At 43.9% G+C, this 24,377-nt stretch overlaps 2 protein-coding genes across 4 annotated transcripts in view; both read right to left on the reverse strand.

Moving 5' to 3' along the window:
• LOC119169571 (rho GTPase-activating protein 6-like) overlaps window positions 1-3,543 on the reverse strand; it is a 46,923-nt gene extending 43,380 nt beyond the window's left edge. The window contains exon 1 of the mRNA XM_075875700.1: window positions 2,923-3,543. Within this exon, the coding sequence (XP_075731815.1) occupies window positions 2,923-2,959 (37 nt within the window). The 5' untranslated portion in view covers window positions 2,960-3,543. The remainder of the gene's footprint in view (window positions 1-2,922) is intronic.
• Window positions 3,544-9,732: 6,189 nt separating this feature from the next.
• The window catches only part of RhoGAP15B (RhoGAP_ARAP and RA_ARAPs domain-containing protein RhoGAP15B), a 33,965-nt gene continuing 19,320 nt past the window's right edge, over window positions 9,733-24,377 (reverse strand). For 2 of the 3 annotated variants that reach the window (XM_037421573.2, XM_075875723.1), the window contains exons 11-18: window positions 24,124-24,201; window positions 23,950-24,021; window positions 23,731-23,845; window positions 22,877-23,013; window positions 22,669-22,788; window positions 20,349-20,431; window positions 19,561-19,602; window positions 16,968-17,363 (exon numbers count right to left, since the gene is read on the reverse strand). In XM_037421573.2, the coding sequence (XP_037277470.2) occupies window positions 17,216-17,363; window positions 19,561-19,602; window positions 20,349-20,431; window positions 22,669-22,788; window positions 22,877-23,013; window positions 23,731-23,845; window positions 23,950-24,021; window positions 24,124-24,201 (795 nt within the window). In that variant the 3' untranslated portion in view covers window positions 16,968-17,215. Of the gene's footprint in view, window positions 9,833-16,967; window positions 17,364-19,560; window positions 19,603-20,348; window positions 20,432-22,668; window positions 22,789-22,876; window positions 23,014-23,730; window positions 23,846-23,949; window positions 24,022-24,123; window positions 24,202-24,377 lie in introns of those variants that run through there. The other variant, XM_075875729.1, reaches the window with a different exon arrangement.

Consider the following 24,377-nt stretch of genomic DNA (forward strand, 5'->3'; position numbering starts at 1 on the left):
GCATCTTTTGGGATTTAAGAAACAACGATAATAATAATAATGTTGAATAAAACCCGGTAAAACGTCGACGTCATGAAAGAGACTGAAGCATGGCAGTGTTTTAATTTGTCTTACCGATGCTACGTACGTAAGAACACTACCTTTCATATAGTGCGCAAGAGCAGTTCTAAGGATGCGCTTGGTGCGAATGGACATATTTAGTTGAGCGTCCGCAACAGCTTTGCGGACGCAGCCTGGCATAGGAAATGCCTGGCAGGCCGTGTCCGCACAGCTACAGTGGACGCTCAACTAAGTTTAATTTCAGCGTTATTATGTACACAACGTGGTTGTGGAAGTTACGTACGCAGTACTAAAGCTTGCCAATGAACAGTTTTAGAATAGCATGCGCAAATATAGCGTTCGTTGCGTACATTCAGTATTTTAACGTGGGTACCCAAAATAATAGCCTAAAAACGCTAACGCAGAGCTTTGCGTTAACGTTCGTTATCACTGCGCATGCGTGGTACAATATATATGGTACAAGTGACGGCAATAGCGGGCGCACTCAACGAACGCTATATTTGTAATTGTGGTAGTTCGGCGTTTTTGTTTCACATGATCAATACATTCTAACTGCATAAACAGACGAAAAGGGGAAAAAAAGAAACACACATGACACGTGTTTACGCGTTTACTCCACACGTGTCATACGCTTTTTTTTGTGTGTGCTCGCCTAATTGTGCGCTTAGAACTTACTGGTCATGTTATCTTCGCGAACGCCATTCCAAAGCTACATATATAGTCTCTAACGCTGTCGGGAGGCTGCTGGCATGTGTACGAGAACTCGCAGCAGGACCACAGAACTTGAACATAACGGCGACCATCATAGACCACAATAGATGCACCTTTTCGGTACTGCTGATACCCTAACATGGCCGCCAAGATGACGTCATTTCAAGGCAATTTGCGTGCGAATTCATTGCCAACACGTAAGGAAACACGGTTCAACTATTCAGTAAGGACGCCTCGTTTTTCAGTGTAAAAATGTGCACGTTGTGCCACATATAATGACAGTTATTTGCACATGGCCGCTGGAGAGCGATGCATCTGAGACGTATAGTTCACACATGTGGCTTGCGGACGCCCGCCAAAGTATGCTCCCCTTTGAACGAGGTAGAAGAGGGTACTGCGGGATGAAGCTTATATATTAGGTTGCGAGTGCGTAAGGTGTGTTGGTATATAAGCAGTTTGGATGTTGGGAACCAAGCGCAACCCTTCTACACACAGCAACCTGCAACAGCTAAACCACACACCCACCCGATTCCATCGTTCGACACCCAGTATTATCTCACGCAACTGCATTGGAAATGTGCCAATGCAGAAGTCGAAAGATGATTGGAGATCCAATGAAGCCCTTCTCATATTTAAAATCAGTCCTGTATTGTGTCACCGGAAACCTTCAAGTCCCGTTCTAGATTGAGAAAAATTGCAGCCACAGATTTGTCACGAAGCATAACAATGAACTGATGATACATGAGCCAACAATGTAACTAAGCAGTGACTGCTTTGTTCAGATGCCCAAGTCTGAAACTTCGCTCTGTCGCAAAAAAGAACAAAACGATGCTCCTTGCTTGAAAGTTACCACGAAAGCATAAAGACTTCGTGTGTGTAGCGTGGGGGACTAAGGGCGAATGACCTGAAAAAATCAGAACTATAGTTGCAGTTTGTAGATACTCCGGCAAAGTGTAAGCGTAGCAATATGAGCGGAATCATCGCGGGACACATCGGAAAATCCAACATGCAGTCATTGGGAGCAGCACACGTCGGGTTCGGTGACCTAATCTCCTGCATTATAGCAAAGGCTAGCACCATCTCCCTCGCGTTTGTGTGGACGCTGGAGTTGTTAAACAGAGCGTTGGTGGAAGTTATATACGAATAACGCATTCAAACGCCCACCGGCAGTCCGAGGGGAATAAATAGGCAAAGAGTCGGGAGTGAGAGCTACCCAAATAAAACAGGACCTGCTATTTCGATCTCCGGACGGTCGCGGCAATAAAAACCGAAGTTTCCGCCTGCAGGAAAAAAAGCATATACAACGATAAAGTCTGGTGTTTTGTCGTTCCGTGAAGTATCTCCCGAAAAAAATGTAGAATTAAGCGTAGCGAAAACCGCAAGATTTATTTATCTGTTCGCTACATGGACCACCAGAAAATGGTCGATCAAGAGCAAAAACTGAACACAGACCTCCGAACAGTTTAGCGAGCAATCTGACAGCACCGCACAGTCCATAGGAGTTGCATTATCATTTTATTGCCCACCACAGAAGTGTTGCAACAAAGATTGATACGTGGGGTTTAACGTCCCCAAACCACCATATGATTGTGAGAGACGCCGTAGTGGAGGGCTCCGGAAATTTTGACCACCTAAGGTTCTTTCACGTGCACCCAAATCTGAGCACACGTGCATACAGCATTTTCGCCTCCAAGTGTTGCAACAGTGTGGGTGCTGCATAATATTTGTGAAACATGTTGGCCGAGCGACCGCGACCAAGTATGCAAGACGCATTCGAGCGTCGACATGGCACGCCTAAAGAAGCGTGTTGCTTAACGAGAACATTCAGATCAGTCACGAAATAAGGAACTCCGAATTGCCAAATAAGGCTGCGAACACACGTGCTGCGAACGGCGATGGTTGCGAGAGACTGGTATCTAGTATTCATACTGCGCAATTGAACGTTTATGAACACCGGATGACCACGTCGCGTACATGTACCCAGTCATTCACAAAGAGCACACCACCCATTGCAAACTTGCGATTAGACAGTACAGAAGTAACAAAACCGTAACCAACCGCACAAGCAACAAAACCATATTCAACTGCACGAGCACAAGGTCTTCGCGTGAATCAATGCATTCAAGAAGACCACATAAACGCCACGCTCACCTTTGTCGTAAGCGTCTTCTCCGCTAGTGGCTCCCATGCATGCGCCCGAACGCCGAACATCCAAGTGAAGAACTGCGGGACAACACTCGGTGTCGTCTTCGTAGTGACCGCGTGTCCCGCATAATCAATGCCGCATACGAAAAGGCACGCCGAACTCTGCGTACTATCTCACCCCTGCAGAAGCAGGTACACCAGGCCGATCTCGTCGCCGTCACAGCAAGCGACGTGCTCTCGCCTCAAGAAACGCAGACATATCCAATGTCCCGCGGCGCCACTGCTTCGTGGAAGACAGGCTGTCTAAACGGCCAGGCCACCGCAGTAGACTCGCACTGCGGCCGACGTAGCGCTGGCGATGGTCGATCCACAGAGGCGTCTTGGTGGTGGTGCAGACGCCGCCGACGCGTAAGACGGAACTGCTGCGACCTCGTGCAGTGGACGCTGACCGACAGGGTGGACGCCGCAGGCGTGGCACGCGCTTGTCGACGACGGCACGGGTGGCGGCGTGCGTGCCCGGTCGGTGGATTCAAATTTGCACGAGCGGTCGCAAGAAGCGCGGTGACATGGCGGAGGAGACCGCGGCGGCAGATCCCGGAGGACCTCGCGCGGGACCGTTCCAGAATAGCCGGGCTCTGCCGACGTAACTGGTTAAAAATAAACGCCGGCGGCGGGCCGGCCCGGTGTGTGCTTACTCCGCGCTCTTCCTTTCGGCACCGCCGGGAGCGATCGCTTTCTTCTTGCTCTTCTTGTTGGTGACCGCGGCACCCCTCGGCAGCCCTGGGCTGCTGAGCCAACGCGAGCACCCACCGCACTTGGTGCGATGATCAGCTGGTTGCATGCACCCGCTGACAGCTCGCTGCGGAAGCGAGGGCTCGCCGGGGAGTTGCATGTTTTAGTACACCACCGTGAGTATTGCGGATGGCCGCTTTCGAGGCCAAAAGCCAGAAAGATTCTGCCATTGGTATACTTCTTGGAGCAGTGGGTGTGGATAGGACGCGGATCGTTGTTGCGTTTGCGATTTTTTGGTGTTATACCAGAATAACACCGTTTGGTAAAGTATCAGCCGTTTTTCTGTTCGTGCGTCTACACCACAATCCGACTTCAAGGCCATTGTTTCAGTTTGTATGTTGGATTGTTGGTTTCTGAAGCGCTGACGATATTTGCTTTATGTGCAGTACACACGCAAAGCATGGTATATTACACTGAACAAGGGTATCGATGTAGGCTAGTTTGTATTTACCTTGCACCCTATAAAGTATATTAAACTTCGCGGTACACATTTTAAAGTACATTACAGTGTTGCAAGGTTTCTCTCTCCCATGACCTGGCGCTCTTTGACCATCAAATGGCTCTTGCGCCATATAACTCCATCAAGGGTTCTCTCCATGGTCGCCAGATTAACGACAATTGAGTCTCTTCGAAGGGGCACGAGAGACACCAGAAGTATGGCTGCTCAGTTGCTGCTTGCTATAGTGAACTATACTGCTTACTGCGCGATGAGCTCAATGGCCCCGCTGGCTATAATTGCGAAAACATGAATGCGCTGCTCGCTCAGCTACATCTAAAAGTGCTCTCGGGAGCGAAAGCTAATCCAAACGAGAAAATGTACAGACACAAGGTCTTCCTGCAACTATCGCTACAGGTAGCGCTGATGTTACTGTAAACGCTTCATTGTGCGTGCTACAGGAGAATATGTTAGAATATCTAAGATAATCTAAATGGAGTCTAGATTTTCTGTGTGCCTGAAACTTTTATGGTTGTATGTCCCTGACTTTTGAGAATGCATGGCGACAGTACATCGATCACTGCCTGGGCAGACAACAATTAGTTTATAATTGACAACGTTGAGGAACATTGGGATGCCTCATAACTTCAATGAAGTACCTTCTTCCTTAAACTTGTTTGTGTTCAAAATGTTAATTTCATCTAAATTAGAATATCCTACTTCATTCTGGAGTCTGGGCCATAATAACTCGACGCATTATTTTGAAATTATTCAGTGTAATTCTGCCTGTTAAACTCTTCCTCTCCAAAAAAAGAAAGAAACAAGCAAACACGGCGAACCCATATATGTATTTCCATTTAGGCAAGCGCTGATCCACATTACTCGGAAATATCACTGAAAAAAATATTCTATTTGAGCATTTTTAACGCAGTGTTTTATGATCCTTAAGCCACTCGGCTAGTTGATATAACTTCCGATCTACGTCTCATCGCGCCTAGTTCACGGGAAAAAAGTTGGAATTCATTTCTGCAAAGCTGACGTTTCCTTCTTTTTTTTTTTAGTCGTAACCACAGATATGAGGAGAGTGACACCACCTCCTTTCACGAATAACCATCATGACAGTTGTTTTGCTGAGAACGCCTTGACTGACATTGTACAGTCAGGATGCTACGTGTTTGCTCATTTTTACTTTATGTATATTTTGGTCACGGGTAACCCTCTCTCGTTTATTTGTTCATCGTAATATGATTAAATTCTGTCAAACAAGCAAGCGAACAAACAAACAAACAAACAAACAAACAAACAGCTGATGCACATAGGTGTATTCTACTAGGGTGGTGCGATAAGTGCAGCTGGCATTTTTATTAACAAAACCTTCTTATTTGCAAGAGTGAGGAATGTAGTACATATATCCTGACTCCTGAGGCAAACTTTTCCCACCCTTGTGAGATAGCAGGCGAAAAAAATTGCACACAGGTGTATAAGAGCACGCGCCTTTATTATTTATTTCTTACGTAAGATTTGTCGCGAGGTCTGTGTGTGCTTTAGCGTGAAAAAGGTTGTCACGCTGCTAGGCTGCTTATTCGGTTTCTTCTGAACGCAGCTCCTGGCCAACGAACGACATATAAGGCAAGTACTGCGACGTAATAGGGTGAAAGTTTAGGTACATTTGGTGGCCTAGGCTCCCGGATTTCAATTTTTCTTGATTTATTGTGCGTAACTTGTTCCTGTTAATATATAGTGAATATCTCTCTGCTCAGGCAGAGTTCTCCGCCTTTCCACCAACGCACAATCCCTCACCGCCTCTTTCTATCTCTTGCCTACATCTTAGATTACCAGGCCTGCCCTAATGGCAATATTTCTCGTCTCCCAGTTGCGGAAGCTCGATTTTACGAAGCCAACGCATTTCATGGATGAAAGAAAGTCATTATCGCTTGCACGGGGTGGTACGAGGTATTTACTACAGGTTTGTTACGGCGAACAAGACATCATTGTTTCTTTCTCAAGACACACCGTGATAGACAGCGTGAGCTATTTGCCAATCAATGAGCAATTATATATTTTAATGTATGGGGTTTTACGTGCCGAAAACATGATATGACTGCGAGGTACGCCGTAGCGGAGGGTTCTGCAAATGTCGCCCGTATTCCATCGCTCTTTATTGTGCACCGACGTCGAGCAGTGTGCGGGCCTCTAGCATTTCAACACCATCGATATGCGACTGGGACGGCCGTCATCGAACCCGCGGTTGTCGGCTCAGAAGCCGAACGTATTTATCATTGTACAACCACGGCCGCTGGATGAAACGTGCGCTTTTTCATCCAGCGGCCGTGGTACAACCGCCGCGGACCAACGTTCACATAGGCCTGCACGTTAGTAACAGACGCCTTGAAAGCTGGCTTCTCCGCAATTAATATGACTTCGCGGAGAAGCCCGTCGCACTTCAAATGGGTGGTTGGATGGATGATGGATGAAAAACTTTATTGGGGCCCTGAAGGATTCTACCCCCGTTTTATAGGGGTAGGATCGCGGGCCGCTCCCACGTAGGGACGGGGAGGCCAAGCCTCACCGCCGCATCATGGGCCTTCTGGACAGCCTTGAGTTGTTGTATGAGAACCGGACTCGTGAGCATTAAGTGAAAGGATTTTTCGAAAAATTGTTCATTTTTTTTTCTTGTAAAAAGGGGCACATCCAGAGCATGTGGTTAAAATAACTGCGATAGTGGCAGAAAATAAATAAAAATAAATAAACAAATAAATAAAATGTCGGAGTAATGGCTATAGGTTACTAAGCTAGGGTATGTTCCCGTCTGAAGCATGCGAAGAGAGATTGCCTGTGCGGTGGTGTGAAAATTTAAAGCAATTCTTCTGCTACTCCGTGGGATTTAAAGGCCATTGCTTTTCTGAGTTCATTCGGAAGCTTTTTAAGCAGGCTAGAGAGCATGGAGAAGGTGAGGTAGAAAGTAGGAGGGGAAGGGATGGTGATGCGCTTCCATGTTACCTCAGGGAAGCTAGTCGGTTTGTCTCACACACACCCACGCATGCTCGTTTTAGTGGTGCAGCATGTACAGGAAGAGCAAAATATCTTCGCAGCGCACCTGAATTTCTACATAACACATTAATTTGCCCCTTTAAAGTCTATCTTGTCGAACCATAGTAGTATGCCTTCCCTTCGTTTCCTTTGTAGAAAACTAGGCTCTCTCTGTTTCTCTGTTGAGATAATGCACATGCTGTTCATGACCAGAAAGTACCGAGAGCATGATAGTAAACCACGCAAAATTTGTGCTTATTTCCTCGTGGAGTTGACGAGGTCATGACGTTGACAAGGCGAAGCTCTTTATTTGGGCGAACCTGTGCACTGGAAATGCAAGCTTGAAATACAGCAATACACACTGTACACTTAAGCGGCGAATAAGGCGTCAGCCGTCGATAACCTTATCTCGTGTTCGTCGGCCTGAATCGCTCTTGCGCCTTAAAATCTACTGTCTTCGATAACCTGATCTGCGATGAGGTGCGTCGGCATTTACACATGCGGCATGGAACATTCGAACCTTGTCGAATAAATTGTAATTTGGGTGCGCTGAGTGAAATGCACAAACGACTGGCGGATGACGAGAGGCGCACATTGTGATATAGCCCCTGTTATATTTTCGTGTATACCTTTGAGGTGCTTTGGCGAAAATAAACAGTTGAAAGTTTTCGCACCTCGTCTTATCCTATTTTCCGTCAGTCGTTTGTGCATTTCGCTCGGCGCGACCGCAATACAATGCGGCACGTACTAGCCCCAATTGAAGCTTTGCTCTCGAATAAACTTGACTATTCGCGTCCTGCGTGTAATCTCAACAGAACCACCTTGAACAATCGCGAAGCTGGTCAAACGTTGCGACGCGGTCAGTGCCGAGCATTGCTAGCTCTTTGTGACTGAAACCTCAATACGTGAAAATAAAGTTCATAAATGCGCGTGGCAATACAGTGTTGCCCTTTTTGCGAGTATTTTTGAGTTGTCTGTAATGTAGCTACTGATTACTAACTGTATCTTGAAGACCACTTATTATGAGCACAATATGCCTAATACTTCCATATTTTATTCTTCTAATAGTTTCTCTGCCCTTAGAGTGGAAATCGCGCTTTTCCATTTTTTTTTTATTGAACTGCATTCATCGTTTGTTTTGTTACTGCTTAAAAAACTAGGCTCCTAACTACGTCAGGCCCTGCTGGCTAATTCTCCACAGTCTCCAACATTAGTTGTACCTTGAAAATGAAATTTGACTTGATTGAATAGGTGTCGATGATTGCTTGGACAGAAGATAAAGGGTGTAATCAGCCTTTTTTTTTTTAAATTCAAGAGTTAACATGTTGGCATAAGAGCTCTTCTTTGCAGTCGCGCTGACACGTGTTCTGTTACGAGGTGTCGACTATTCTTCGCCGTCGTTTTTTGGAGCGTATCCCACAAGAAATCACAATTCAGCATATGAAGGCGCGGTTATACAAACCAACTGCCACCATGAAAGCTGTCAACACATATAACACCTACACATTTATCGATACAACAATGTTGGATCATGGGTGCTCTGGTTCGTCGACCATGAGCACTTTATTCATGTCCGTTTTGCCCAATCCACTGTATTGGCATAGGCGTGCGCAAGTTTCCCTTCAGAGGAGCAAAGGTTTGTCGCAGCGCCTCCATTTTGTCACGGTATTGTGCTGACTTTATTTATTCATTTGATTTGCATACAGAGATACACAAGGACACAGAGGAAAAATGCCAGGCTTACTATTTCGGGAGGAATAGATAGAAAAAAACGGGGGATAAAAAGAAGAAAAGAGAGCAAAGGGGAACAATGACGAAGACGTCGACAAATCTAAGTAAACACGAAAAAAAAGTCTATAAATAAACGGCCAGGTACGTTTGGTCGATATACGTTAAAAGAACTCAATGGGCTTCGTCGCACTGAAGAATTCAATCTCTCAGACGCCCGCCCCCCCTTTTATCGAAACAGATGTTAAAGCAGAGACGTGGTGTACTGTTTTTGGTAATTAGCTTACCTAAGAAACCATTGGTTTTCATAATTTATCCCCATTAAGTATTGTTTACTCTCATAAGCAAACAGGCTTCTCTTTTTCACACGAAGAATTATAATTCAAGATTATTTTCAGAGGTTTTAGTTCGAGCAATGCATAAACAAAGCCATCGTTATAAATATAACTTCCAATTCATTGACTTTGACTGAATTTGCACTTGGGTTTTCAGATAGAAAATAGGAATGTATGCTTGAATGAGCTTTGGCACAGTACATAAAGAGCCTTCTTTAAAAATGCGCACTGGCAAAACCCAACTGACAAGGCCTTCCAAACCCCAAGAAAGCAGTGAAACTTAGGCCATCGAGTAATTTTGAAACTAATTATGGTACTAATTGGGATGTTTCACTATGCAACCAGCATAATCAAAACCAGCGATTAATTTGATAGTCTATTAGAAATTTTGTAGTACTAGTAATCTGGAATAGAGTGTCAGCAGCAAGTTATTTGACAAGAGTAGTCTCGAAATGGTGGACTGCACAACTGCCTATAAAATCTTACACTGGCAAGTTGTTAATTACTTCTTTTATTTAACAACCACCATAAAGCTGGGACATGTGCAGAGAACATCTTCAGTTCATCCAGAAAATCGGAAATTGCAGATCTGTAACTGAAGATAAGAATAAAAGAGAAGTTAATGAGTCTATCACGCAAACACCTAAGTAACAATCATAATCAGCCATGGAATCTTACTTTGCACAGTCTTCAACACGCAGACAAACACAGCCAAGCCTGGTGCAACAAACATTTATTTAACCCAACGAGTACAACAGGTCCATAAAACAATACAAAATACTTTGAAAGAGGGAGAGAAGGAAAGATGAGCTTTACATGAGGCACTTGATCCACAGAGAGTAACATGACAACCGCACCATGGCACAAGTGTTTCATAGTTGCCGCTGCAAAGCCCTTCAAACAGAAAAATTCACTATACATTAAATGCAACATTTGGTCAGTTGTAAAACATGCACGGGCACAATGGCAGCGATGTGCGTAAATAAAAAAGTGTAAAATGTATAGCTGTACATACCTTATATTTGTTCGCATGGCATCACCATCAACTTCAGGTTATTGGCACTGCCCCGTTTACATTGACATGTTCAACCATGTCATTACCGAGTGTTAGTTAAAAGTTAGCATTAGTTAATTTACGTATTCACAGAACTTAAAATTCATCTACACGATTTTCTGTTCTCTGAACTGGCTGCAGCCATATAAAAGTCATTAAATAAGCTTATGTTCAAGAGAGCAATTCACTTTCAAAGCCTGCTTTAGAAAACAAGAACCCTGTATATTGAGTGTTGCAATGCGGACGCTTGTGATGACTTTGTCTTGGAACATTCTTGATACTATGCGATTGAGTCTGTGAAACTTGAAATGTTCCATACAAACGAGCAAATGAAATATTTAACATAAATGCTGATATGTGCCTTTCATTTTAACTATAATGTGTAATAATGTTTGTGTACACAATGTTTTCGATTTCCGAGTACACGAATAAGTGCATTGCCGTTAGTGCTTTTGAAAACTTATTTGGCAGCCATTACTTCATGTAATTATCCCGGACATGAAGTCTGACACATTTGCACATTTATGAAAGTGATCTAAACAAATTATTGCAGTCATAATTTGCAAAAAATTGACACAAATCTTGGTGCACACAGCTGCATCGTCACAGAAAATGGAAAGTGCCCGTAAAGTGCTTGAATACCACAAGTTGTCTAAAAAATTTATGATGCAGCACTAACATCCGAATTCGTGACATTCACATTTTAACCTTCGTGTTTGCACCAATAAAAAGAATTTTTATGATAGGGAACTTGTGAAGACCATTTTTCTTTCACATATGTAAAGGTCCTGCCTCTACCACGTAACCGTGATAAGCAACAAAAAATGGGAGTTTCACGATTGCAAAATAGCATTTGGCTATGGGAACAGACTTGAAAAACAGTTCTCGAATGGAACGTCAGGTATCAAAAGGATACTGTCTTGCAGCATTTGCACAAATATGATTGTACCACAGATACAAGGTAATACATTTCTCTCAGATTGTACAAAATTTTAACAAAACTGCTTGTTGGCCTAGTTGGCATTTGCTTAATGGCATATTTGAGTGGCAAAATAATACAAACACAGCAAAAAAAGCCCTCTCGACAAAGTCCTGTCATTGTGTGTTTTTTGTCTGTCATTGTGCTATTTCGCAGCTCAAATATGTCGCTAAGAAATGTATAAAGTTCTACTGGACATGCACCAGTAATGCTAGATTCCTTTTTCTGATCCCAATGTTTGAAACCATGCTGGTGCTGGAAGTAACGTTCAGATGGCAGCACCAAAGACTACTGAAACTGAAATAGTTTCAACGCTAAAAACTGCACAATGCGGAAGATAAAGACAGTTCAATAAGCCACACTAAACAGCCTATGGTCAGAACGTGTATACTACTTTGGTACAAAGCACATTATTGCTCTAAATGTGCAACAGATCGAGCAACATGAGTGTCTATGCAATATAGAAGTAAATGGAGATCTAAAAACACTGAAGCTTCAGCTCACAGAACTGAAGACAAAGGCTGTGCTTAATTTGAGGCCATGCACAACAATATTGCCACAATCAATATTGATCCTCATCAGGCCTCCAGATGTGGATTACTGTATAGCGTGGAATATAGGTCGAGATTAAAAAAAAATTTCACTAAAAGAGAGAGAGAGAGATAAATAGAGAGGAAAGGCAGGGAGGTTAACCAAGCTTGGCTCGGTTGGCTACCCTACACTTGGGGTGGGGGAAAAGGAGAATAATAGAACGGAGAGACAGAAAAGAAGAGGAGTAAGAAAGAGAAGCATAAATAGTCAGCTCGAGACTACACAGCACGGCCTCGCACAGTTCTTTCACAAGCGGTGGTGAAGTTTGGTGGTCCTTAAAAAGGTACAAGAGGGCTTTCGTGGCTTTGCGCGTATCGGAAGCCGTCGGCCAAGGTCCCAGGATCTTTTCTTCTGTAAGCGGCCGTGAATCCAGCTGACAGAGCTTGGCTTCCATAATACGTCTTTCGGTCTGGTATGCTGGGCAATGACATAGAATGTGCTCAAGCGTTTCCTCGCAGGCGCAGATGTTGCATGCTGAAGTGCTCGCCATTCCAAGGAGACGAGAGTACGAATTCGTAAATGCCACGCCCAACCTCATGCGACACAGTAAAGTTTCAGCGCATCGTGGAAGCCCGGATGGCAAACGAAGTTGCAAGTTTGGATCGATCGAATACAGGTGCGTGTTGGAGAAACCCTGCGTATTCCATTGTAGGAGAGATATACGGCGAGCAAGTGATTGTAGCAGCCTTGCAGGACCCGTTCTCAAGAGTGGTATGGGCGTGTGCTGGTCTTGGTCATGAGCCGATCGAGCAGCTTCATCCGCGCGGTCATTGCCAACGATTCCACAATGACTCGGCAACCACTGAAATACAATATCGTGACCTTCTGTGAGCGCTTCGTGGTAGTCGTGCCTTATCTGATATACTGATTGTTCATGTAACCCGTGCTGCATAACAAACCATAGTGACTGTAAGGCTGACCTGGAGTCGCAAAAGATGGCCCATTGATTTGGTTGCTGGCGAAGAATGTACTTTACTGCACCTTGAAGTGCTGCAAGCTCTGCTGCTGTCGACGTCGTGGTGTGAGAAAACTTGTACTGAAGCAACACATTTTCAGATGTAACAACCACTGCTCCTGTGGAGCTGTGTGAATTAGTGGAGCCATCGGTGTAAACATGTATGCGGTCAAAGTACCTTTCGTCCAACAGACGCAAAGTCAATTGCTTCAAGGCTAGCATTGACATGCATGCCTTCTTAAAGATTCCAGGAACTGATAAGCGCACGTCAGGTTGACGAAGACTCCATGGCGCCGTTGCTGGATGCATCGCAAGTTTGAAGCCAGGCGGTAGTACGTTTTGATGTTTTGTCACGATACTGCAGTACGAAGAATGGGACCTCCGAGCTGTCAAACACGCTAAATGATGTGACGGTAGCCGTGATAAATGCCGAATATGCGCTCTCAGCATCTCGACGATGATGTGCGTTGTGACCTGTTGTTCTTGTGCAATAACAATAGTGGACACTGTCGATGAGCATCTTGGAAGGCCAAGGCATGTCCGAAGTGCTTGGGCTTGTACGCTTTGCAGTGCACAGATGTTAGTCTTGCATGTGTTGGACAGGACAGGAAGGCTGTACCGGAGAGTTCCGAGAAAGAGGGCTGTGTAAAGCTGCAACATGGAGTGCACAAATGGGCCCCATGATTTTTCGGCGACGAACTTGAATAGATTCTCAATGCCAATGAGCTTTTTCTTCAGCTATGAGATATGCGGGCTCCAGGTTAGGTCACGATCTACGATGACGCCTAAGAATCTATGAGTGCTCTTATACGGGATTGATCTGCCATCGATGCACAATGAGTAGAAAGACATCGGTTTGCGTGTAAACGCCATCGCTGCGCATTTTTCTGTGCCGATAGTCAAACCTTGCTGGCGAAGGTATGTCGATGTCATTGTTGCCGCTTTCTGTATTCTTGCGCGCACTTGAGGCCGTGTCACGCCGGACGCCCAAATGCAGATATCGCCAGCGTAGAGAGAGATATAAGCCGTCTGTGGCAGCATTTCGGTGAGCCCCACAAGAACCAGGTTGAAAAGTGTTGGACTCAAAACACCGCCTTGTGGCAACCCACGACTTGTGAAATACTTATTCGTAGACCCATCTTCAGTTAAAACGAACATGGATCTCTTTGTGAGGTAGCTTCTTACCCATCAAAAGACACGACCTCCAAGTTCAGCTGCTTCAAGAGCATTGAGAACAGCCTCGTGGGTCACGTTGTCATAGGCACCCTTCACGTCTAAGAACAGAGCTACCGACAGCCGCTTTTGAGCTTTCTGACGCTGAACACAGGTCACTAAGTCAATAATGCTATCAACTGAGGACCGACCTCGTCGAAAACCAGCCATACACCAGGACCAAATTGAAGATCAGGACGCACGCGACCGACATCTTGCACGAATAAGTTCATTTCGCGCTAATAAGAAATGCTCGCAGATGCGTTTTTTCCTACGCCATTTTGCTGCGTCACTAAAAAGTCCCCCCTCGACCTATGTACCCGCCCTTGGCACAAACCAAGTGATCGTCTTGGCAACAGGGAACGTTGCATGCTTCTTAGGCATCAGCATCGACATTTCCTCCATGGGCCGACACTTGATGCGTTTTTTTCCGGCCCCGTTTTTCTTTTCTTGTTCATTCAGTGTTCCTAGCGAGTGGCGACCTCGCTCTGCAGCCAGCTACGAGTACCGGAACGCGGCCCCAGTTCACCGCCACGTTTAAGAGAAAAGTTATTGAATTCAGAAGCGAATGACGACATGGCGGCACAGCGGAAGTTTGGAGGGTCCGAGAAAAGAGTCAGGTACTGGCCCAAGCAAAAATCCAAACTGTCGGTATGTAACGCGCCTAAGACGTCATTTCGCGGTCACTGAGTTATGCACCCAGAACTCGAATACAAAGTGGCGGATTTCGTCCGCGTGTATCGTGCTAAGTCCCTGCCAGTGAATGCAGAGCTCATTCGCACAAAAGCCGTCAACTCGCCCGTCAAGCCCGTCTGTCGAGTGAAGATTTCAAGGGGTCCATTTATTGGGTCCGCCGCTTCATGCGATGCAAAGGATTTGCCTTTCGACAGTGCACGTCAATCTGTCAGAAGCTGCCTGAGATGTACGAGGACAAGTTGATAGAGTTTCAACTCTACGTGAAAAGCCTCCGGCGGCAGCATGGCTACATGGTTGGCCAGATCGGCAACGCCTATGAAATGCCAGTGTGGTTCGCCCTTTTGTTGTCCACAACAGACTGCGAACGCGGAGCAAAAGAAGTGAAGCGTTTGTCGACCAAAAGCGAGCATTTGCGCTTCATTGTTATGCTTTCCTGCATGGCTGACGGTACAAAGTTGCCCCCGTTCATCATCTTTAAGCGGAAGACGCCGCCGAAGGAGACTTTCTTGCGGGATGTCGTCCGCGTGCACGAAAAGGGGCACATACACGAGGCCTTAATGCGCAAGTGGATCTGCACAGTGTGGAATCGGCGGTCCGGAGCACTCCTGCAGCACCGGAACATGCTCGTGTTAGATGCATTTCGGGAGCATTTGACGGCATCCGTGAAAGAGAGACTTCGTGATGGGAAGACTGATCTTGCCGTCATTCCCGGAGGGATGATGTCAACACTGCAACTGCTTGACGTCGTCCTTAACAAGCCTTTTAAGGACCATGTGCGTGTGCGGTACACTGAATAAATGGCTGGAAACAACCCGCGGACCCCGACAGGCTGGCTGCGCAGGCCACCTCTCGCAACAGTATGTGGTAGGGTCACCGAGGCATGGAGGTCTCTGCCTGAAGAAATAGTGGTGCATCAAACAGCTGCATCAGCAATGCTCTCGACGGCACCTAGGGCAACATGTTGTGGGAAGCGGTTAGTGAAAAGCAGTCGTCCTCGGAGGAGAGCTCCGACAGTTTCAGAGGACTGAATAAAGCGAATCAGTGAACATTTCGGCAGTTTTTTTTTTTTTTTTGCTGATGAAGGTAAAGGGGGACGACCTATATTCCACATTATACGGTACATTGCTGATCAATGCAATACGATTAAAGCACCGTGCAGCACCATATGGTCCAGTCGGAACACATCATAGAGAACAGTTCAAACTACTGGAACAAAAAACAGTTGTCATTTCGGCAAGTCAGATATGCACTCAAACCTTGATATAATGAATCCAGATATAACGAAATATCAGTCACAATGAGGTGCATAAAGAATAGTCTTGCAATAGATGTAGTGTTAGGAATATAACTTTATAATGAATTAGCAAATATAACAAACTCATTTTTGTGTAGGATGCAACTTTGTTATAATGAGGTTTGAGTTAGCTAGAAAAGACGTACATGGCAGGCCTAGACTGACGATTGATTGAAATCCACAACGTAAGCTTCACTAACCATGAGTGGCTTTTCACACAGTAGTGACAGCCAACCCTTTCTTATGTCTTCTCTGCCCCACCCTTAGCTCAAAGCAGTACCCTGTGAAACTCTCAGCATCATCAACGTGCCTTCGCCTTGAGAAATGTCAAAAAAAAAGAAAAGGAGAGTAAGATGAATTCGTTGTATAAAACATAACCACACTTAAAATAGTTTCTCGAGTACAGCTTCACATGCTTAACGAAGCTACATATAACTGTGGATGAGATGCAACTATACAAAACAACAACCACACTTACATACTACAGACATTGCAAGTGTGCGCATATTACTACTATGTCAGCAGTATAGGATAAAAAAAACACACAATTAACAACCAGCACACCACAACAGCAACAGTGGCATCTGGAGAAAAAGATGTGCACAAGGCACTGCAGAAGTTTACGGGCTGCCCAGTTACCAGCTCACCATACTGCACACAAAACTTTTCACGGTGAATCTTACTTAGCAGTTAAACATTCCCATCTCTTCCTTGGCGATATTTTTGCTCACTGCTTTTAAGAAACATTTTCTAGCGTCTGGAACAGATGCAAGGTGCATGATACTAAGGTGGATGCATGAACACGCGAGCCACGATGGATATATAACTTGGTCACATTGCAGTGGCAAGTCCATTATTGTATAAAGAGGAATAAATTTAAAAATGGCCTTTTGCTCAAAATGTGGCTCTGCAGTCTTCAAAGCCTCAGCAGAGCACCTTGTAGGGAAGCTGCAAATGCAACTGCATGAAAGTGATGGCAGCCAAAACATGTAATTCAGCCTCCAGTTACAAGACTCTCAACAATGTGGTTTGACTGGTATTCTATCATCCCGCAAACTTTTGCTGCCCACAGCAGCAGAACCAGTAACAACCGATAAAAGCAAAGAGATTCAACACACATGCATGGGCTAGGACTTAGAAAAGGAGCCAGATGCCGAGAAAAAGATTGAAGTGAACTCGCTTCTCCCTCAGAGCCGATCAGGAAAGCAGGTCAGGAATAGGCTCCGGAGCAGGGGGGAAAATACCTTTTGGGAACTCGGCGTTTAGCATTGCTGCGAGCCACTTTTCAAATTCTTCTTGAGTGGCTAGGCTCACACAGTTGCCAAAAAATGGACGGTCCCTGGTCCTACAAGAAAATCGAGAGAAAGAATGGGCACATCTGTTTCTGCAAACGGTTCTTAAATCCCAACAGACACAAGTACGTCCGGAATGGGCATATTGTAGTATGAGGAGCTGGTTCAGCAACTTTCTTAAATTCTGCATTTGCAAAAGTATGCTGAACATTAAATCGCTTCAAAATTGATAAATCATTCACTGAAAATACTGTTCCCATTCAAGTTCCATTTTCTGAATTTCATGCTGAAATCTCATTGCCAGTGTGTCAGCGTGACATGACAGACTTCAAGATACTTTTTTATTTATGCTACATTAGCTCGATGAGACTGTCATGACACATACTGAAGCTTTAGTGCACACACACAAAAACAGAGATGATAGGGACACAGAAACCAGCACAGTTTTGAAGACTTAGATGTGTCATGACACATTTGGATCATTCAGAATGCTATGGAAGTGATATGAACAGATAAAGAATTGAATTGGCCATAATGGACACTGCCGTAATGTATGCCAAGGTTAAGTGTTGCTAGTTGAAGTAATCCTTTTGATGATTTCTGGCTGACTAAGTTTTTTTTCGTGGCAAGTGTGTTGTGTTAGGCAGATACAGTCCAACCTCGCTACAACAAAATTTACGGGGCATGGGAAAAATTTTGTTGTTGCTAAATCGAGAAAAACATATGTGACCTAAGTTAGCATAACAAAGGAACTTTCATTTTCTAAATTAAGAAAGTGTCAGCTGCTTCCTCTTCTTTTCCACCAGTGCCATGACTCTATTCTCACACACTCACTGTGACGCCACGTTGAAAAGCACGCTGAAACAATGGCCACAACAGCTTTCATGAACAGAGCTAGCAGTTGCTCTAACACGGTAACACTAGCAGCTGTACGCCATCAAAGTGTATCCTACAACGCCGAGAGGAGGGGAGCGGTGACTTATGCATAATTCTATGCTATACTTATCATCCACTAGTCGCGGATGGCCGATTTTGGGGATAATTTGGACGAACAGCTCTTCTGACCAGTGACCACATTGGCCTAGCACGAAAAGAACCAAAAGCATTGGCGTCGGAAAAGGCATCGTGCTGTGATTGCACCCAGCACCAGTGTGTAGAAAACTCTATGAACTGAGCGACTGAGCTTCAGCTTTAGATTGTCTGTGGCTCAAAAGCAAGCCAACAGCAAAAGCTGGGCAGTCCCGTTGCCATCGTTATCGAACAACGGCGGCCCCCATGCTTAGTAAACAGCGGCGATATCTGGTGGTGCCAAGGCACACTTTAGACTTCGTAGATCGCGAAGGAGGAAAGTGCATCAAAATTTTCAACATTGTGGTTACTGCACGACCTGGAATTGCATAATCAAATTTAGTTGAAAATTGACAGAAGAAAAAGTGTTTGTTGTGGTGAGAATATTTATGCATTGACTCCTGTGGACTGCGGACGAGGAACTGAGAGTCTTTCATTGCAGCAAAAATTTCGTTGAAGCAGGATTCGACTGTAGTAGAAGCATGACTTGCTCATACAGATGCAATAATTTTTTTGGTTTATTTTAGCATCCACTTGAGAAAGACCGCAGAAAAATTGCTGTAGAGAAGTGCAGCATCTGCTTTAACCTTGTAGCACAGCTACCGTACAATCCACAAGGTTCAAGATAAGAATTTATGCTTAAGTGAATCGTTAATCAGGTTGATATGCCTTGATAAGTCTACTAGAGATGAGTTTTGCAGATCAAAAGCTTTGCCGACAGATACAATGAGCAACAGTGGTGTTTTGTTTCTTTTTATGAAACATGCGTTTTATAATTATTTTTTTTTTGTATAAGCTTTAGAGCACTTAAGAGAGGTTGAAGGTAGCGGTACAAAGTACAGGAGTGGACTCTGTACCTATGTTTCCATAGAGTGTACACTTGAATTTTGAGAAGACAGGAGCACTTCGAAAGTCTGAAAATGGCACTGAACCACAGAAGAAAATGCCCCGGGAAAATCTTAGTCTAATGGCGCAAACTTTTCTTTCAACCTCGGAAATATTCCCTAGAACACTGCAAAAAACTACAGGTTCCGAAATTTCATGCAGGACCCTTAGCCCTTCAATAAGATGACCAAAGCTTAATAAAATTGAACACAATGGCACTGTAGCATGACTGTGCTAGTACAGAGAAAAATAAGAGGGACAAAGTATCAAGTAAAATCAGATAAATTTATTACTTGCCTCTTTATGTCTCCCTGACGCATCACAAATGTAAAATTCCACCTACAAAAATTAAAGTTACATAAATAAGAGACTGAACAAGTAATTGCACTTTGAGAAGTTCCAGCACCAAATCTCTGACAAGATTTGGTGCTGGAACATACTGAAAGGAGCATAACTTTCCCCCCCCCCCCCGGTATGCTAAAAGAACAAATGAGATTGCAACATGGTAATTTATTATATGCATGTTCAATACGGTATGCGCTTTTAGGAATGCAACATCAGTCTACTGTAGAAGGTATCAATACCACAGTTCTTTAGCATTCAACTTTTGTTGGGCATATGCAAGCACAGGAGCTAGTATTTCGCATTATAGGTTGTTATGAAACTAGCTTTGTACAATGGTAAGCTAAAGTATATAGACTGGAAGATCCCTACAAGATTGTACTTTGTTCATAATTCAGACATACAAAATGTCAATGGTGAGTGCACAGGAAATGTTGGGCTTGGGCTGAGGCCCTCAATTTCAGGTGCCGGCGGCAGCAGTGCTAGCAACCAATCCTTCAAAAAGAGACCACGATAATGATGATACCTAATACAACACCCAGTAATCACCTACGTCGATAAGTGTCAAGTAAAAATTAGCCATAAGAAATTTTCCACAAACTGGCTAAGTTGACTGAGATAAAAAGAAGTGCTCAGCTTAGAAACACTGTTATCAAATGTAAAAATATCCGAACTTTCTCAGCATGACAGTGTAGCAAAATGACAGGAAAATCGCTACACAGAGTACAAAAATGCAAACCAACTTGGAAGGTGGGCTCCGCCGTGATTCACACCCCATAAACCAGAGGACATCCTCAATGTTCCACTGGTTCAGAAGCTGACTAGCCTGCAAGCACATGCATTGACAATCAGGAACACAGTGCAAAACATCCACAGCATTGGTACTTCCATTTTCTACCACCACGAAGAGAGTGTTTAGTTGTAGCATTCTCTCAAATATTACATTCCAGGATTTTACTCGCAGAAACCATGGCTTGATTATAAGGCATGGTGGAGTGTGGGACTGTGGAATAATTTTGACTAGATAGGGTCCTTTATCTTGCACTTTACACTAAGTATCCCTTACAACTATATTTGGCAAAAAAAACTGAATACACAAACATGGAGAAAACAGACGAGAATGGGTTCTTAGCATCAGAATTAAATGCCATCGCAACACCCTAGAAATGAGGCTGCTGCACGTGCGAGTCGAACCCACACTCTTGAGTTTATAAGCTCAACTATTTAGCCCTTAATCTACCACAGCGGGCAACAGAAACACACTACTTTTATTCATGTTGCATTTGCAAAAGCTGTAGCACAAGCTACACTGGGTCTCCATAATATTCTTTGAGTGTAAAGCTTCTTTAGTAACAAACAGTTTCTTTTACAGTGAGCTGTTTTGATTACCAACACTAAAGTGGAAAGCCGAGTCTCCTGTTAAGAGGCTCTCTACTTAAGTGATCTCATAAAAGTATTGCAATATATAATGTTGCGGTACCTGCAAAAATTTCTCAAGACAGAGCAGCAGCAATGGCTAATCTATTTTAATGAAAACAAGTTACTCTTACTTGTTATTATGCAATAAAAAGTGATAAACTGACAAACTACAATATGATAAGTACAGCAGACTCATGTAAAACAAAATCTTAGGGGACCAGGAAAATGTGTTTCGTTTAACCGGAGTTTTGTTACCTGAAAGATTAACAGGGAGGCAAGTCAAGTACAAAGTCAAGTACAAAGTCAAGTACAAAAGCAATTATATTAGAGCCAGTTGTTCCATATTCCACATTAGTATTGCACATAGCTACACTACAATCTGAGTGAAATACTTTTTTCAAGAGCTATGTAAGCGAACACTTATGTTATGCATTATACATTTCCAGAGGTAATCCCAATAGCGGTAAGACCGCTCATTTAGTCAGTACCTTCTTTCATATGTTTGTCAATGCTGACAGCTGGGAAATCAATTCGTAAATAACATGTAACTACTTGATAAGTCTGTAATTTACATCAAACTTTCACCGTATGTTGATACAAAGCACAGTAAAAAAATATATACAGCAAAAGCTTGTTAATTTGGACTTGGCTAACTCGAACCGAAGCTATGGTCCCAGCACTGCTCTGTCTATTATGGAGGAAAACTGCCGATAACTTGAACGTCTAGGTACCCACAATGGTTAATTTGAACAGCAAAATTCCTAGCTTTCAACGCTCCTCCGACAATGCGTTACAAAACCGAATCAAAACTAATTTGTTAGAGATGCAAAACAATAAAACAGCAGCATTTCTGAGCAGATGAGATGTCAGACACTGCACTGAATTCCATGGGCAATCAACAAACGATGCTCACAGAGTCGCAACAGGAGAAATACATGCAAACGCAAATTACTGATAATTTTTTATTGTGTTAACTGACGTAAATAATGTTTTTGGAGAATAAACTAAATAGTTTTTCCACAATATTTCGACATTAAGGCTCACTTCTCACATGAATGCATGTTGCCACATAATTTTGGCATATAACTCACTGATCAATTAATTTTGTTTGAAGTTACAGCTTCATGAATCTAATTTACGAAATCACCAGCCACAAATGTGTAGTATCGCCTAATTCGTGATAGCGAGTCTAGAGTTGGCTTCTTTGGGTTCTGCCCGCGTAGTGTGGGGCTATGTCCATTCATTCTAGCGCCCGCCTGCCAATTCAAGCTCTGCTCAATTCGGGCAGTTTCACGGTGCCCTTCGAGTTTGAATTAGCAAGCTTTTACTGTACCTAATTTGCAGTTACTGCAGGCAGTTATGAGAGGCGAGGCTGCTTGCTTCAGTAGAACATAAGCCACCAGTCATATGCATAGCATATGGGAGAATTGGCCCAAAGCATGCCGAGGCCGATCACACATACAATGCATTTTTATCATCTTGCACAAGCATCATTAATGTGCATAGACCATTAGCAACAAACAGGCCCCTGCTTATCAGAGCAAACAGAGCAGCTTATCAGAGGGGCCAATGCAAACACACAGTGGGGGCCACAATCTGCAGAAACTGCCCACACAAGCACCATAAAGATAGCGGAGCACCAACCTTTGAATCTTTGTACTGCGTTATCTTGCCACCTGTAAACTCAAGCACAGATTTCTTGAAGCTCTTCTGACGGGCCTCGGCATAGCGAAGCTCGCTGAACACAGACAGTGGCTGACGATTCTGAAACGCAATGAAGCCAGCACTGCCGTTAAAGCAAGACCACCTTATAAAATGTAATTACACACAGCGGATAGTGTGCAGTGCTTACCGATACGAGGGGTGCTATTTCGTCATAGACATAGTTGTTCTTGATGCAAAGGTAATTGGACTTTGCGAACGATGCATCCCAGTTGGCCCAGCGAACGACGACTGAAAGGACGGGCTCGCTATGATGCAAAGGTCGTTCTGGAAAAACCAAGCAATACTATGAATGAGGGAAATATTCATAATCGTGGAAAGACTCTGCGAGGGCAATGTAGGTATTGTATTGCGGGCATTTTAATCATTACTTTTTCACACAAACAGTGCTGTGTGGCAAAATAAGTGACCTGGTATTACAACAAATTAGTGCTCATAATGTATACATTAGTGGTCTCAACACATACAGTTTTTTGTGAATTTATTGCCTCAAAACAACACATGGGCTCGATAAATCACACAGTGGAAGGTTTTATGTTATGTAAGCATTAAGGGCTTATGAAAATGTGCAGGTTGTTTGCAACCAAATGTGCAGGTTGCTTACAGTTACAGGTTGCTTCGTACTTGTGTCAGATGGTTAAGTGAAACAAAACTAAAAAGAATTACCAGGCAGTGGCACAAAAGCCCTGTGTTCCATTGCTAGGTACACAAGCATTTTTGCAAACCAGTACCAGCGAAATTCAATTCCCATAGCTAGGAATGGAACCCACGATCTACCGCCAAGACAATGTGGTGTGTTTTATAACACAAGGAACAGTAGCCCCATTAACACGCCCAGCATGAAAATGGTGGCTGAACTAGACTAAGACAGGCAAAGCAAAATGAAAAATACTACACTACCAGAGTGGGTGTATGTTAGCAACAGAAACCAGGAGATATTTTGTGGTGTTGCTATTCAAGAGTGGATTAAACTTGTCTACTAACCCAGATCTTGATCACAGACAACTTCAAAAACAGCCATTTTATTAATGGGCTCCTTTATATTCAACTGCTGCATGGTGTGTTTGCACAATGCACCTGCTGTCATGGCTGGAGAGAGCTGAAAGATAGTGAGTGAAAGATAAACATAATTAGCACTGGTGCGTTCTCTCTCGGGTGCTAAATACTATAGTTATAGCATAAGCACAACACGCGCACACTCACCTTGACATTGATGCAATGACCCCAGTCTTTGCTGTAGACGTACACACCGACTAGAATGTCGCCCGCTGGTCTCTGAGTAAGAAAGAAAGAATAACAAGTTGCTTGAAAGTTGTTCGAAAAATTATGACTCAATATAAGAGAGAGATAAATGAGAAAAGAACAACATTAACATACCTGAGCGATTTTAGCTTCTCTAAGAAGATCCATGGCTGCCTGAATTCGTTTCTCTTTCTCCATCTCGGCAGGATCCACCTAGAAAGTAAAGATGACTTCAACATACACAAGACAGTCAGATTTAAGTATGAAGCACAGTGTCATATGCCTCGTTGAATGACCACTCAGTATCCTCTGATCGTTTACCCATACGCATGCGTGAATTACTCACTACAAGAAGGACCAAAAATTGCAGTTAACTAACACCACTCGGA

This window comes from Rhipicephalus microplus, chromosome 2 (assembly GCF_043290135.1).
Source record: "Rhipicephalus microplus isolate Deutch F79 chromosome 2, USDA_Rmic, whole genome shotgun sequence".
Taxonomy (NCBI): Eukaryota; Metazoa; Arthropoda; class Arachnida; order Ixodida; family Ixodidae; genus Rhipicephalus; species Rhipicephalus microplus.